The sequence below is a fragment of the Pseudophryne corroboree genome, chromosome 5 (genome assembly GCF_028390025.1).
Source record: "Pseudophryne corroboree isolate aPseCor3 chromosome 5, aPseCor3.hap2, whole genome shotgun sequence".
In the NCBI taxonomy this organism is placed as follows: Eukaryota; Metazoa; Chordata; class Amphibia; order Anura; family Myobatrachidae; genus Pseudophryne; species Pseudophryne corroboree.
In genome coordinates, this window is record NC_086448.1 from 206,880,907 (window position 1) to 206,897,285 (window position 16,379).

Here is a 16,379-nt window from a genome sequence, read left to right on the forward strand (position 1 = left end):
TAAATAATGAGGCAGCGGCACTCCAATGGTAGAAAAACAAACATATATTGTATCAAAACATATGAAAAAAATGTGGTCACAAGGTGCCAACATTTCGGGGTCCTGAAACCCCTTTATCAAGGCGTGATCAGTGTAAAGTGTGAACCCTCTTACCTTTATAGAACCGGTGAAATCCCGTACGGTCTTCCGGCGGTCACCGTGATTGACGGCGCCCGGCCCCGCTCCTCCTTACATGCGGGATTTCACCGGTTCTATAAAGGTAAGAGGGTTCACACTTTACACTGATCACGCCTTGATAAAGGGGTTTCAGGACCCCGAAACGTTGGCACCTTGTGACCACATTTTTTTCATATGTTTTGATACAATATATGGTTGTTTCTCTACCATCGGAGTGCCGCTGCCTCATTTCCTCCTTTTGTGTACCTATTGCTGCGGAGGGCACCCGTACTTATTGCTTACACTGTCCCCTGGTACTATGTCAGCAACCAGGAAACATTATGCCAGGATGAACAGAGGGTGGAATATCTTCTCCCTACAGATGCTTACGACATTGTGTCTTATGACTACTACTATAAAATGTGATACAGGCTACTGCAGACTAATAAATGGCATTAAAATAAAAGCAAATATTTGTACCTGTGATGTTTTCAGGCAGCTCAAGCTCCTTCTTAAGTAGTCTCTTCCGTTCAAGCAAAGCCGTGTCCAGGCTCTGGCAGCGAGGCTGGTCCTCCGGGGGAGGGTTCAGTGCCTCGTGTTTCAGCAGCTCTGCAGCAGTAGGTCGCTGATTTGGATTCTTGTCTAATAACGCTACCAGAAAGTCTCTCATGACAGGACTGCAGTCTTCTGCAATGTCTTCTAATGGGGGTGCTTGTTTATGAATCTGAGGAATAAATGCTAAGTTACTGAAAGGGTTTTTGTTTTATTAGTGTACAGCTTTTCAGTCATTTCTTCAAGTATCCTATTTTGAAAACATTCTATTACATATCTATGCATTTTTTTTAATCATCGTCAACCAACTGATAAAACCCAGGAAGCAGATTTGAATTTTTCAATTCAGTTTAAAAGGAGGATAGCAGGCTGAGGTAACACGTTCTCCCCCTCCCAACTCACTAATGTACACCATGGCAGAAAGCCAGGGCTAGCTATGGCCATTAGCGGCTTAGCCATCAATTGTCGATGCTGTTCAATAGTCCGGTGAAACCATTGATGGATATTGTTTGGAATCAGAGTGTGCACTTAAGTAACTGAATTGGGTGGAAAGGTTTGTGAAATAACTTACAATATAGAGGTAAGAGGGATATGCTGAGCGCGGGTATCGCTTTACCCAGGGTGGGTTCCCGGTCTGCATGTGAATGATGGTGGCCCCCATACTGTATATATCCGCTTTGGTAGAGTGTCCTCTGCACAGAACTATTTCTGGACTCATGTAGATCTGCAATGGAAAATATTAGAAACACTGTTTACTATTTAACTAAATGAAAAGTGACACAAAATAGCTTCTATGGCATCAGCAATGCTTTGTGCGTTTCACTGCAGACTGGGGATTTTAGACACACTCAGAGTACTAGGTTTTACGCCCCAAAATCTGACACAATTCAGCGTCTCTCACTCCATGGATGGAATTCAATTGTGTGAAGAAAAGTCGGTTGGGTGTCTGTTTTGTCCTGTCTATTAAATAGTAAAAAACAGACACCCAGTGACTTTTCAAACAATTGAATACCCTCCATATGTCTCTTGGACATGTGGCGTTCGTTCTGTTACTGTGTGGTTTACAATAACTGGAAGCTGTTAGACCCTCAAGGTCTTTTTAACCAGGCAGCCCAGTCAGGCAGACTGCGGGGTACAGCGCATTTCCTCCACGACAGCGATTTGACATGTAAAATAAACTCCCTCCGCTTCCATAATTCACTTGTCATGAAATCATATTGTAAAGCATCTGTGGGTGGAGTTGATTAGATAGTTCTCGGTTAAGTCTGTAGAATGCCAGCGTTGCTCTATTTACAGCAGTAGTAATTGCCAGGGAAAGGATTACATTGTACAGTATACTGCTCTGTGATTTCATGTAAGTGTTTAGATGGATCAACTGGAAACACTGCATGGGCAATAAAGCTCTTGGGGTAAGTGTAATAGCCTGAACGTTGTAGGCATAGAGATTTCGGTGATTTCCCTATTACACGTAAACTGGCAATATTGTAAACGGCAAAACCCACCTGGCTTTGCACTTTAAAATATTGCTACTCTAAATCTAGACGCTAAACTGCTGAAATCTATGGGCTGCCTGCAAATTACAATCTGCTATCTATATCCCCATGTCTGCAACAAGGGTAGCATGAAGATATATCCCCCAAATCTGATAATTACAGGCGATATAATCCATAATACACCTCATTCATTTGACCTTTAAAACAGGAACCTAAGAAGTTTATATTATAAAGTGGTGCATTGTACACAAATGTGCTGCAACATAGATTACCAATTACAGCTTTCCTTTTATTTTAACTGCTCAAAAAAAAAAAGTCCCAGCAGGAATCGGATTGGTTTCCATGAACACAGCGGGATCCGGTCTCTAAGTCGACAGTAACTAGTTTGACAATGTCTAGGTCGACAGGGTCTCTAGGTCAACAGGGTGTCTAGGTCAAAAGGTCGACATGGGTTTTTCACGTTTTTTTTCTTTTTTTGAACCTTTTCATACTCAACAATCCACGTGGACTACGATTGGAACGGTAATCTGTGCCAAGCGAAGCGGGGCACCTTGCCCGAAGCATGGCGAGCCATGCGAGGGGACGCGGTGCACTAATTGGGGTTCCCGGTTACTCTACGAAGAAAACGACACCAAAAAAACATTAAAAACTCATGTCGACCTTTTGACCAGTCGACCTAGACCATGTCGACCTAAAGACCCTGTCGACCAATAGTGTTCAACCTAGACACTGTCGAGCTACTTACTATCTACCTTCCATACCACACCCGAACACAGCACCCTTGTACACCCTGCCCCATTGTTATACATTATTACAGAAGTCCCATATATACTATGCCTTACTATTTGAAAGATGACATGGGCATGGGGTGACAAATATAAAGAAGGTCTGCTCTAATTATTAATGCAATTATGACAGTGAGCATATGAAAAGTAGCTCAGCCTGGCCTGCAATAGGTTAAGTATATGAGCTGCTCTGTATGCCAAGAAAGACATGTACAAAGGGAACATTTAAGAATTCAGAAAAAGGGGAAGAAGGAAATCTAGAGCACAGTAAAGGAGCACAGCCAGCGGTACTCGATGTTCCTACTATATTTACATAAAATAATGTATGTCCTATAGCTCTACCACTGCCAATCTCTCTGAATGGTCTGTGTTGTAAATCACTAGTCATTACCTCAGTCCCCCTCAAGTCCTTCGGGTAATACAGATCACCAGTCATCTGAATGCTGAGTCCGAAATCCACTAGAACTGCTTTTGTAGACATGAATACTATGTTGCTGGCTGCAATGATATAGAAATTCAGCTTTACATGGACGTTTTATTTCCCCTTGTTTTGTGTTAACATAACAGTAATGTGATTAAGGAACCAGGAAACGGAACAAACCTGTTAATCAACACGCACACCTCATTGTATTGGCGGCACTTGTGTTTTAACTCTGCACTGTCCAGCTTATTATTTATTTTTTTATTAACAGTTTCTTATATAGCGCAGCAAATTACGTTGCACTTTACAATTGGAAATAACAATGATATAACAAAACTGGGTAATAAACAGTCATAGAGGAAGGAAGGCCCTGCTCGCAAGCTTACAACCTTTAGTTCTTGATTCCTGGCAACTAGCCAGCAGTGTGCAATTAATATTTAATAAAGTCAGTTTAATTAAGGGATGCTGAGGTTGAACAACAGAAGGGAATGGGGGGAAAAAAACATTTTGTAAAGGTTGCAGGAAGGTGTGTACCAATGGACAACTCAAGTTGTCCAACTGTGGACAGCACATTCCACATACTATTAAAATGGAAATTATTAGTAAAGCAAAAGAAACAGTACAGTGTCTTCTCCATGGCCCACTAACACTGAGCTGTCTGGGGATTTTCCTGCATGAGTAAACTACAGCCTATCTGTGGAAAAACAAAGTTGAAGTGGTTCCTTCAACTCACATCTTATGTCTGATTTCACGTGATATTCTAAGTTCATGAACTCACCCTGTATAAGCTGCACAATACTATATCATGTCACCCCAAGTTCTCTACAAGTAGATTACAGATAAACTAGCTTACTCAGCATTAGAGAGGGTCTGTCAGCTACTTACACAAAGGCGGCAGACATTTTGTGGGTTGATGGGCCGAGAAAATATATTTGGGAATGCAGCCTACTACTGTACTAGGAAATAGTGACAACGCTGAGGCATAAAGCACAGATACGTATTAGTGAATAAATGGGGCCTACCATTAGATCAGCAACCAAAATGGCTTACTCCACTGTAAGTACAGGTACTGTACACTAAATATGCTCATCTTAAACTCTGGTGGATTCATGTATTAAATGAAACAGTCAATTCTTTGTTACTAAAGTTGTTGTAGCCGTAACTGTTAATACAGTCTCAGCTTAACAGATAGTTTGAAACGTGCAGCATTTGAATTTATTCTATGCCCAGTTATTTAGTATATTTGTGCAGTTCCAGTCTCCATTTTACAACAACTCATGGATGGTAGGTAAGCCTATTAAATAGCTAGTATATCAGTACAGCTGTGGTACTCCCTGTTATTAGAGCACTGCTATAACAAAAGTGATTTATTAACAATTTTGAAAAAAATAGGACATTAGGAAGCAGAGTAAGGGGGGATTTATCAAAGCTTGGAGATGAAGTACCAGTCAGCTCCTGTTATTTTTCACACACATCCTGCGTAAAGTGGCAGAAAGTTATTGATTAGTACATTACTTTTCTCCAAGCTTTGATAAATCTCCCCCGAAAATTAGCTGCAAAGCATCCCTCAGAGCCTTGTGCGACTGCTACAGGTCTTATACAGGCAGGCAAACCAAACAATGTTTTCCTACCATAGTAATCCATTATATGTGCAGCTACACATCATGCCAGAACCTCGAGCTTAGTTGCATATGCCTCTATGTGGCTAATAAAAAATTGAGTACATGTTAAACTTACGCTTTATGTCATGATGGATTACATTTTTTGAGTGAAGAAAATCGAGACCCTTGAGAATGTGTTTGGTCACCCAAATAATTTCAAACTCCCGTAGAGGACCACAGCTCTCCAGTTTCTCTAAAACAGATCCTCCTTCTCCAGCCTCCATATAAAGATGAACCATACTGTCACACAACACAGCTCCATATAATTCTGCAATATTTTCATGCTGAAACTGTACTTGAAACTCCACATCTGCTGGTTTGAACTGTTTCACCGGGATCTGTTATAGAGAGGAGCAACATAGATGCAATAAAACTGCATGTAGTGCAATACTGATATTTCTTCATTATTTATTTAATACATATACCCAGCGGAGGCTCCTACCTTTGGTGGGCAGTGGAGCTGCCTCTGCCCGTGTACAAGAGAGAGAGAGGCGAGAGCCACCGTCCACGTCCAGCTGGGTCCCGGCACCTACGCAATGGATCTGGCAGGTGCCAGGACCTGCACAAGCAGTGGCTTGTGTGCGCATACACATACCCACGGCTTCTATGGGCTGCATCAGCTGCCGCCCATTGAATATGGGTAGGGCTGACAATGAGGCAGGGAGTGGCTTCCAACAGGAATCCAGCTCTCTGCCTATCGCAGCCTGGCCTGGCAGTCCAGGAGGGAGAATACACTTCCCAATGGGACTGCGTGTCCTGCTGGTGACTGGCAGGTAGGACTTCCAATAGGAAGTCACTGCCAGTCATAGTGAAGCCAGTGCAGTCACGGACTGCATCTGACTTCACCAATGCTGGCAGATTATACCTGGAGGGGCTGCAGGCCATAGGAAAAGTCTGCCACTGCATATACCACTTTTAGCCGTGTTCTGTGATCAGAAAGAAAAACATATTACACTAACATGATCGATATGTACTCCAAAATGTAACTTATCTAAAAAAAAGTTGTGCAAAATTAATAGACGTAGAAATCATTATTTTTAAAGTTAAAAAAAAGTTACAAATTAACAACAAATCAGTACATCTACGAATCAAATATAAGATTTGCAACACTTGTGTTTGAGTAAGTATTAGGAACAGTAATGTTGACAGTGACATAGTTTATATGGTTTATCCAATCATTTGTAGGATTACTCTACTAAATGTTGTATATACAAATTGAACAGTTAAAAGCTAAACTTAACTTTAGCCGTACATTAATAACATGACTTTTATATTTGGCTATGGTGACGTAAACATAAATTTTAGAGTTGTTTGTGAAGACTGTTAAACAAATATTCAATGTATAAGATACTGAATTTTATTGACAAATAACTTCCTTTTTGGAGAAGTATCTAAAAATAAGATTCAAGAACATTAGGATTCCAAATCCTGGTTTTCCTGGTTGCCTTAGTTTTGGCATGGTGCTCTCGACAACATTTATTTATACAGTGGGTAGCTTGACAGCAACGTACTTGACGTATTGTTAAGTGTGAATTGAATTATTCTGATCATCATGGAGTAGATTCGGATGCAGCAAAGCTGATTTGCAGAATATTGGTGAAGTAAAACATCATGTATATTTGCTTGTGCACCATAGTGGTGAGAGCAAATGTAAGAGCTGTTTAAGCAAATGTACTCCCTGGAAGTGCACACAGCTATACATTGTGGCGGGCTATAATGGGAGCTTGCATCTTAGTGATGGGAGAAAACAGTTGGCCAAGACACTGCCATTATAACAAATATCAGTCATGGGGATAATGCTGTAGGAAATTACATAACTCCCTGCGGTGCGGTTTACTTGACTATCTCAGTAAAGTTACGTTTGTGTATTAAATTTAATCATGGCTGATCTAAGGGGTCTATTTACTAAGCCTTGAATGGAGATTAAGTACCAGCCAAATAGGATCTAACTGCCATGTCACAGGCTGGGTTTGAAAATGAAAGTCAGGAGCTGACTGTCTGGTACATCATCTCCATCCATTTATCTCCATCCAAGGCTTAGTATATAAACCACTTGTCTGCTTTGCCAGTAACATATCTATTATTTATAAGCCCAATACTCTTTTCATCATGTGTTTATACTATGAAAAGAAGTCTAGATTTGAAAATGTCATGGTACAGCAAATACTACCCTATGTAAACTTCCTTGTGCTGAACTACAAACAGAAATACAAAATCAATACATCCTTCTAATTGCATCAAGGAAACAAAATAGAAGCCAATCAGTTCACAGTCTCCATGGAAGGACTGATACTATCTCAGAGTAAATAAGAACACAGAGTTATATACCGTGATAGAATAACTAATATTTCATAATATGGAACAGAAAAAGGTCATGTGACTCTGCAGCCTTTGTTGCGACTTACAGAAACAACAATGTCACTATTACAAGTACAAATGTATAGCCTTGTTAATCTGGAAAGAACTCTACAACCACACTCCAGAAGTGGTAGCCTCTCTCAACATCATTTGATCTCACTTGGGTCAAAAACCCAAATATTTAACACAAATATTTAACAATGTGATCCGATCTTGCACCAACCTACCAGTTTACACGCCATTCTCTTTCTAGTCTCCACGTCTTGCGCTAGGTGGACTTTCCCAAAGGCACCCCGGGGGATGAATTCTGACCCAATGCTTTTATAGGTCATCTTCCATGGAAATAGCAGCACGTCAGTATCTGTCCGATATCGCCCGTTTCTAATCGTGAGCATCTGGGGAAAAATACAAACGTTTAAATCAAAACTAACAAAGCTCTTGTGAGTTTATACCTCTGCTGGTTTTTATTCACTGTAATGGAAGGAGGTATACCAAATATAGTCATCATCTGGGCTACACCTCCATCAGGATTTAACTACATACAGTATAACAACCAAGCTGGACTTCATTTCTTCGCTGTACAATTACCTGAAGGAAAAAAAACGCTAGGGCGATCACTGAGGTTATATAAATGGACCATAGTGCAATAAATGCCTACAAATCTCCTCCTCAGACTTTAGCTGTGGATGTGCACTATATATATATATATATATATATATATATATATATATATATTTTTTTATTTTTTTATTTTTTTTAAACTGCATAGAACTTTGCATCCTTGTACAGACTGCATTAGATTTGAGGGGAAAAGTTATAGGTTACATATTTTTAGGACATGAATGTAACAATTAATCTCCCCCATATATCCTACTTGCAGACAGGTGTTTCCAGTTATAAGCACATATTTCTGATGGAGAGGTGAAGAGGGCCCAAACCAGTGTGCTGCTTAGGGCCCCACAGCATCGCAGTCTGGCTGTTATTAGGGCTCATCAGCTGGGGATCCCTGTAAGTTTAATGAGCACTTGGATATTTGTGTTTGTAAGAAAATGTTGCAGTTGTCTACAGCAATAAGCTTATGGGTCGAGAACAGGCAACAAGTGACACGTAATATATACAAAACCTGCACGACTGCCAATACGAAAGGAACGTGTACCGATAAGAAGTCTTCTCGGTTACACCTTACTGTGTACTGTTCTAGATTCTGCTTACTGTCACTGTTCTAGGCAGTGTTGTAATGGAATTCTAGGGAAGGGAAGTGCGTCTGTAACTTACAGGGTCAGCCTATGTTAATGACTCTGGGCATTCTCACTTTATACATGCCTCCAGAAACTGATGTAGCCTCAAAAGCCTCAATTTCACTTAGATCACATAATCCATAGGACGAGTGCATCTCACTAGTACTAGCTACAACATTGCTGCAACTTGTTTTCAGTCCATTTTCTGCTTTTTACGGTTATGGTTTAAGTTAAGTTAAGTTTTAAGTTCTGTCAATTGTGAAATAAAAACCTCTTTTACCTGGAGCAGCATGTATGACTGAAGACTAACTATGCCCCAATACTCCCCTTCACCCACCCACTGTACACAAATGTCAGATATTGGCTGCAGTAACTGACTCATGCTCACTGCTTCCTTCTATATCACAGCCACCCGCCAAGTAAGATTAGAGAAGGAGGAAGCTCCCCCAGGAGGTCAGAATTTCTGCAGCTGATGTAGCATTTGCATATAGCCCTGGGTGAGAGTTCCTGTATTCGCTGTGAACATGGAAGTGGGGAGGGTGTGGGTGCTCTTTTCTGTCATGCACAGGTCATCCCTAAGAGTTAGGAGCAAATCCAGCTAAATGGTGAACACTTACAGACCAACAAAACACGTTTTGATGCCAGGGGCACAAATGTAACTTTCCGGGGATATTTTTGGCATGCGGTTAGAATAATGTATACTTTTGTATGTAGCAGTGAAATAATAGGTAGTTTTATTTTACACTACGATCTCGGTTTGAGCTAGGGTGTTCCCCATACTTGCCTACTTTTGAAAATGCATTTCAGGGAGATTGTGAAAGTAACACCTATCAGCGCCGGCGCATACTGCTACATCGGAGAGGAGTGTTATGAAAATAACTTACATCCAAATGTAAATGAGCCCCAAAGTTAGTAAGATCTACTTGTTGAAGAAAAGACACTGATATTTTGCAGGATTTGTTCGTGTATTGTGTTTTACAAGAGCTTCCATATACTGTAAAGTGGCCATAGGGATCATTGTGCCGGGTTGCGGTCGTTAGGTCGACATGCATTAGGTCGATATGCATTGGGTCGACCACTAAAGGTCAACATACACTAGGTCGACAGGTTCATTAGGTCGACATGTGTAAGGTCAAAAGGTCGACATGAGTTTTTGCACGATTTTTTTCATTTTTTGACCTTTTTCATACTTTACGATCCACGTGGACTACTAATGGGAACGGTAATCTGTAAACCGTAAACCTTGCCCGAAGCATGGCGAGCAAACGTGGTGCACTAATTGGGGTTCCCCGTCACTGTACGAAGAAAACTACAAAAAAAAAAGTGTCGACCTTTTGACCTGTCGACCTAGTGCATGTCGACCTTTAGTGGTCGAGCAAATGCAAGTCGACCCAACGACCCATACCCATTGTGCCTTATAATCAATGCAAGGAAGTGGCACTAATGATCCCATTTGAATGTATGTATCTCTGATTTCTTTTTACCCCCAAGAATGTTACAGCTGCATAATGGGGGCAAGGTGCAATCAGGGAGATTGATGGACTTTTCAGGGAGTGAGGGAGATTGCTGCTATTTCAGGGAGTCTCCTGCAGAATGAAGGAGGGTAGGCAACTATGGTGTTCCCCCTGCCAACTCTAATTAGCCAAATGTTTTAGGAAATAGTGGCAACAAGGGATAAGAAACAAACATGTCACAGTGCATAAATAGGCCTACCATTGGATCAGACCACAACAGAACTCTGGTGGATTGGTGCATTAAATCCAGCCAACAATATATTGTCACCAGGTTATTGGAACTTTGAAATTGTAACAGACACTTTGAAACCTGCAATAAAAACCTAATTATAAGCTATAAGCGACCATATCAGTACAGCTGTGGTACTAGAGCACTTCCATAGCATAGAAGTTTTATTAAACATTTTGAAAAATAGAATATTATGGGGCAGATTCCTTTGGAACCTGGCGCGAATGGCTTATACTGGCAGGAAAGCCTTGTTTATTGTTTCATGCATCCCATAGAGGAGCAAGCAATAACCAAGCATGATTCCTACAAGTGTCACCCATTTTTTGTGCAGCCGCACATCATGTGATGGAACCTCGCATTTCAGTGAATCTGCCCCTTTGTAGCTAATATAAATATGAGCACAATTTGCACTCCACCTCCCTGCAGCTCAACATGACTTTGCCTGGGTGCATTAATGCCCCTTCTAAATGGATTACCTCCTAAGGTAAAATGAGGGCCAGAATTCAATTGGATGTGAAGGGGGTGAATCAGCCCTTGCCGCAGTGTTTTAATGCCGGCTATGACAGACCGATCTGCCCACATTGCCCAAATGCCGGATTCGCCTAAAAGTGAAAGAGCCCCGCCACTGTAAAGTGTGTATTGCCAGGCTAATCCTTACGGCACCTAATTAAACTCCCCCCTTCCCCCTCCCCAGTGTGCTAGATACTTTGGGGAGCTGTACGAAGCAGTAATAAAAGTGGAAAAGTGAGCTAGTGGAGAAATTGCCCATGGCAACCAATCAGATTTACTTATTTTATAGAGTACAGTTAATAAATGCTACTTCATAGGGTGATTGGAGAAGTGTGCCAGTGGAGAAGTTGCAACCAATCTTTTCACTGCTTCATACATATCCCCCAGATCTCAGACATGAAATGATGGGTCCTCTTAAATAATGAATAATAGACTGCAGATCCTTGCTGAATGACATCACAATTGTAATACAATAAATCCCATCTTGTATAAACCAATTCTAATGTGTGACTGGCCATTTTAAAGAGTGACGTACACAGGTACAATCACATCCTGTTGTGTTATTACTGGGACATTGTATGATATAGCCATTTTCCGGCATTTCCAAGTACATCTTACTTCTAGCCAAGGGGGATGCAAAAGTAACCCTACAGTGCAGTCATTATGGAAATTAAATGAAAAGTTTTTCTGCCAAATCATTGGTCCGAATCCCCTTCTACTGTACAACGCTCCTTTCCTCCATACCGACCATAGAAACATATATCTGGCAGGAGTTAATGATTGTAGCATAAATATAACCAGTAACCAGCATCCATTACGCAATGACCTTTCTAAAATGAATAGGAATGCTAAACTAGCAAATTAAATATTGCACAATGTTCTATTCGAATTGTACAAACCACACAAGAAGACAGAGACAGCCTGCAGCATCTATATAGGCCACTGTGCACAGAGGCGGACATGACCTAATATCACACATGCCGTTTTCACAAATGGTTCAAGATCATGAGGCTGCACTGCTCAGAGACTTTCTGTAGTGATGGTGCCGCCCCCTCTCTGCCTTGTGCCCTCAGCAAGGGCACTGGCGGCCCTCCCCTCCTTACGGCCATGTTACCAGTTCAAATAGAACATAAATTTTAAAAGACCTTTGAGGTAAGATAAAAGGTTACTGGTATTTTTATTACCTGTAGATTTTTTATACAATTTTATACTAAAAGTAAGGTTATATAACTACACACTGGAAGATTTAGAGTGGCAACTTTATTTTAAAAAGCAATGCACTACCAATTAATAAATATACCCCTAAGAGTCCAGTTATAGCGAGGAAATCCTACTGGGTATGATGTAACGTGGAGATAAACAGGCTTTTCTCCATTTTGTAATTAATCCTTTGCACGATAAAGCACCAAGAGGTGGCAAACTGAACCACCAGACAACAATGCCTGTACTAGGTGTGGGGAGTGTAATATCTAGCCATTGGCAAGGGTTATCCTGGCACGCACATCTCGTCAGACTGTAAACAGTAACCTACTCTATAATTATATTACACAATCATTTGCATCATGCACGTTACTGTAATAGAAATTGTTGCATAGTTAATTATGAAGCTACTTATGCAGAATCGTTTTGCACCTGCCATTGCCGAATGTTTATCTCAGATCAATAGTATCTATTTAAGTTAGAAACTAACATGGAAAATAAAATTTACTGGGCTTTTAAATAGGGCCTATTCATTTTATTTTTCTGTAAAATGTAAGGACAAGTTGTTCTACAGAGAGCCTAAAGGAGGGTACACAGGTCGTGAATCGGGCTCAGCGCGATGTGTGGTGCGCTCGATGTGGGCTTAGCACACATCGCAGCGGGTGTCTGAAGCAATGTTTGCTTCATTTCTAAAAGCAATCTAGTTAAATTGCTTAGAAATTAAGCAAAAATCGCTCCGTGTGTACCCGCCTTAACTCCTTTGCATATTTGCATGTAACATTAAAAGTAGTTCAATTACAGTTAGAAGACATAGAACAGTGCCCCCTAGAGGCCATATCACTGTAAAAAAAAATGGTGGTATAGGTGTTTGGGTTAGCCAAGGGACAATCTGAACAAATGATCATTCTAATGCTGGGCATGCACGCTACAATTACCTTGCCGATGCACACGATATCAGTGGATTGGCAAGATAATCGCAGTGTGTATGTGGATTGGATCGGTCGGGCATGCCGGACCATCTAGAACAGAGGTTCTCAAACTCTGTCCTCGGGGGCCCACACAGTGCATGTTTTGCAGGTCTCCTCACAGAATCGCAAGTGAAATAATTAGCTCCACCTGTGGACCTTTTAAAATGTGTCAGTGAGTAATTAATACACCTGTGCACCTGCTGGGTTACCTGCAAAACATGCACTGTGCGGGCTCCCGAGGACCGAGTTTGAGAACCTCGGATCTAGAATGTCACTCCAATGCAACATTTTCTAAGTGTAATGTCAGCCGCATCTGGAACTGCCGGGGCCGACCGACAGACATTCCCCTGTTCCTTCACATGGGAAGAAACAGGGAAATGTCTCCTCCCCAGGGGCAGAGCGCCGATATCAGGTGACATACACCGGGAGAGAATGCACAGTTTATGTCCTGGATATCAGCAGCGGCAGATAAAATGCCTGTTGGTCAGGAATTTTTAACATGTAGTATTTTATCGGCCCCCGATAGTGTTCACGCTAGGCTGTTTTAGCAGGGCACTGCGCCCTGCCTTTTAGAGGCGCCCTGCTAAAACAGCCTGCCCTGTGCCTTCCCCACCAGCAAGTCATAGTGTCCCACGGGTGGGAAACATTGGGTTAGGGGGGTGGGGAAAGGGAAGAACACCCTTATTCACCATGTCGGCTTTTTCAGCAGAGGGATCCCGGCGTCGGTATTTCGAACGCCGGGATCCAGTGTACCAGGATTTCATACTGATCCCCTTATTGTAATAATGCTACAGTAATTGAAAAAAAATGCAGAAATGTGTTTAAGTTATCAAAATAAGATAACTGTAACGGAGATAGAATACAAAGAAACACAAAGATTGCAGCAACTCTTACCCGGTTTAAAATAATTCCACATTCCTGTTGCAAACATTTATGTAAATGCTTTGTTGCATCGGACAACTGATTTGCAAAGCTGAGTAATTCCTTTGTAGTTCCATATTTGACGGATGATAAGAGAGAGGTTTCTTGCCCACTGAGAAACAAAGAGTCTGACCTCTCCTCATAGTCATACGTGTCTTGACACCGTGTAACAATGTTCTTCTCGCCAGCACACACTTCCCCATCTCGATAGAGGTTTTCCATTATAGTAACCACATCAGACACATTAAGATAAGTAAGCAGTAACTCTGCATCCTCTTTCTGGTCGCTGCTGTCGTTCATAAAATCCATTGCAGCACTGCTTTCCAAAGCAATACCTAAGACAGAAAGGAAGAATTTGTGTAAATCATTTTCGCGTCTTATACACATGCATTATGAAAAAGAATCTGAAAAATATTTTGACACTGTATTTTTACCTGTTTGGAATGTAAAAATAGGATTTTGGTACTTACCAGGTAAATCCTTTTCTTTGAATCCATAGGGGGCACTGGAGTACTCTTGGGATATGGACGGCTTCCACAGGGACAAGGCACTGAATAATTAATTTTAGAACTCTCCTCCCCTCCATATCCCAGAGTACCTCAGTGTTTTTTTACTGAGCCGAACAGAAGCGATAGAGAGGTTGACAATGGAGAATTACATATAACATAACAGACAACAATAAAGTTGACACATAACGTGACTGACAACTAAACAGTTGGCACAATAACCGCTAGAACTTGAAACTTTGAACCAGTCGGTGAGAATGTGTTACCATAAGATCCCCTGAAATTACCACAAACCAGGTAAAACTGCTCTGGGTGGGCGTCCAGTGCCCCCTATGGATTCAAAGAAAAGGATTTACCTGGTAAGTACCAAAATACCATTTTCTTTTTCATCCACTAGGGGTCACTGGAGTACTCTTGGGACGTACCAAAGCTTCCCCCGTGGGCGGGAGAGCTGTTTGGCACCTGTAACACTAGGCGGCCAAAGCTAGATGCTGATGCCGCAAACGTATCAAACTTGTAAAAGCGCACAAACGTGTGCACTGATGACCATGTAGCCGCACAGCAAAGCTGCGTCGTAGAAGCCCCACGACCAGCTGCCCATGAAGTTCCCACAGAACGTGTGGAATGAGCTGTTACTGATGTAGGCGGCTGTAACCTAGCATGAAGGTAAGCCTGACGAATGGTCAGTTTAATCCATCTGGATAAGGTCTGCTTAGAAGCTGGCCAACCCATCTTGGCAGCATCATAGAGAACAATGTATCCGTCTTACGAACTGTAGACGTTCGGGATACATAAACGCGTAATGCGCGTACCACATCCAAGGTTCCAGCATTTCCTGTCAACACAGGAACTACTATTGGTTGATTGATGTGAAAAGATGACACTACCTTTGGTAAGAAAGCGGGATTCGTCCGAAGTTCCGCTCTGTCATCATGAAACACCAAATACGGTGGCTTGCATGACAAGGCACCCAAATCTGAAACACGCCTTGCTGAAGCTAAGGCTAGTAGAAAAATTGTTTTCCAAGTGAGAAACTTAATATCCACTTGTTGTAAGGGTTCAAAATATGAAGACTGAAAGAAATCTAAAACCAGATTCAAGTCCCATGGCGCTGTAGGTGGAATGAATGGAGGCTGTACTCTGAGGACACCTTGCAGAAAAGTGTGTACCGACGGCAATAGAGCCAATCGTCTTTGAAAGTAAATTGACAATGCAGATACCTGCACCTTTAGTGTAGATAAACGCAGTCCTCCTTCTAACCCCATCTGTAGAAATAACAAAAGACGGGATAACTTGAAAGATGATGTCGGAAACTTCCGATCTTCACACCAAGCTATATAGGCACGCCAAATTCTGTAATAATGAGCTGCCGTAACCGGCTTCCTAGCTCGTAACATGGTTGGTATAACCGATTCTGGAATGCCCTCTCTTCTTAAGAGGGCGGTCTCAACAGCCACCCCGTCAAAGGCAGCCGCGCTAAATCGGGGTAAAGGAACGGACCCTGTTGTAGTGGGAACGGCCAAGGATCGTCTGCGAGTAGTCCGCGGAGATCCGAGAACCAAGCTCTCCGAGGCCAATGAGGTGCCACTAGTATGACTGTGACGGACTCTCTTTTGATCCGTTTTAGCAATAGAGGGAGCAGCGGAAACGGTGGAAACAGATACACGAAGCTGTATGGCCACGCGATGGTGAGAGCATCCACCGCCACTGCCTTTGTATTTCGCGTTCTGGACACATACTGGGGCGTTTGGTGATTGTGGCAAGATGCCATCAGGTCCACCTGAGGATACCCCCACCTCTGGACCAACATGTGAAACACTTCTGGATTTAATGCCCATTCTCCTGGATGAAAATCCCGACGGCTGAG

The 16,379-nt window shown here is 42.0% G+C and overlaps 1 protein-coding gene across 1 annotated transcript in view; it reads right to left on the reverse strand.

Annotated features, from left to right (window-relative positions):
• The window catches only part of MAP3K8 (mitogen-activated protein kinase kinase kinase 8), a 44,750-nt gene that overhangs the window by 7,722 nt on the left and 20,649 nt on the right, over positions 1-16,379 (reverse strand). Inside the window, exons 2-7 of the mRNA XM_063922034.1 lie at positions 13,980-14,341; positions 7,654-7,821; positions 5,145-5,406; positions 3,378-3,484; positions 1,280-1,432; positions 637-880 (exon numbers count right to left, since the gene is read on the reverse strand). Of these exons, the coding sequence (XP_063778104.1) occupies positions 637-880; positions 1,280-1,432; positions 3,378-3,484; positions 5,145-5,406; positions 7,654-7,821; positions 13,980-14,341 (1,296 nt within the window). The remainder of the gene's footprint in view (positions 1-636; positions 881-1,279; positions 1,433-3,377; positions 3,485-5,144; positions 5,407-7,653; positions 7,822-13,979; positions 14,342-16,379) is intronic.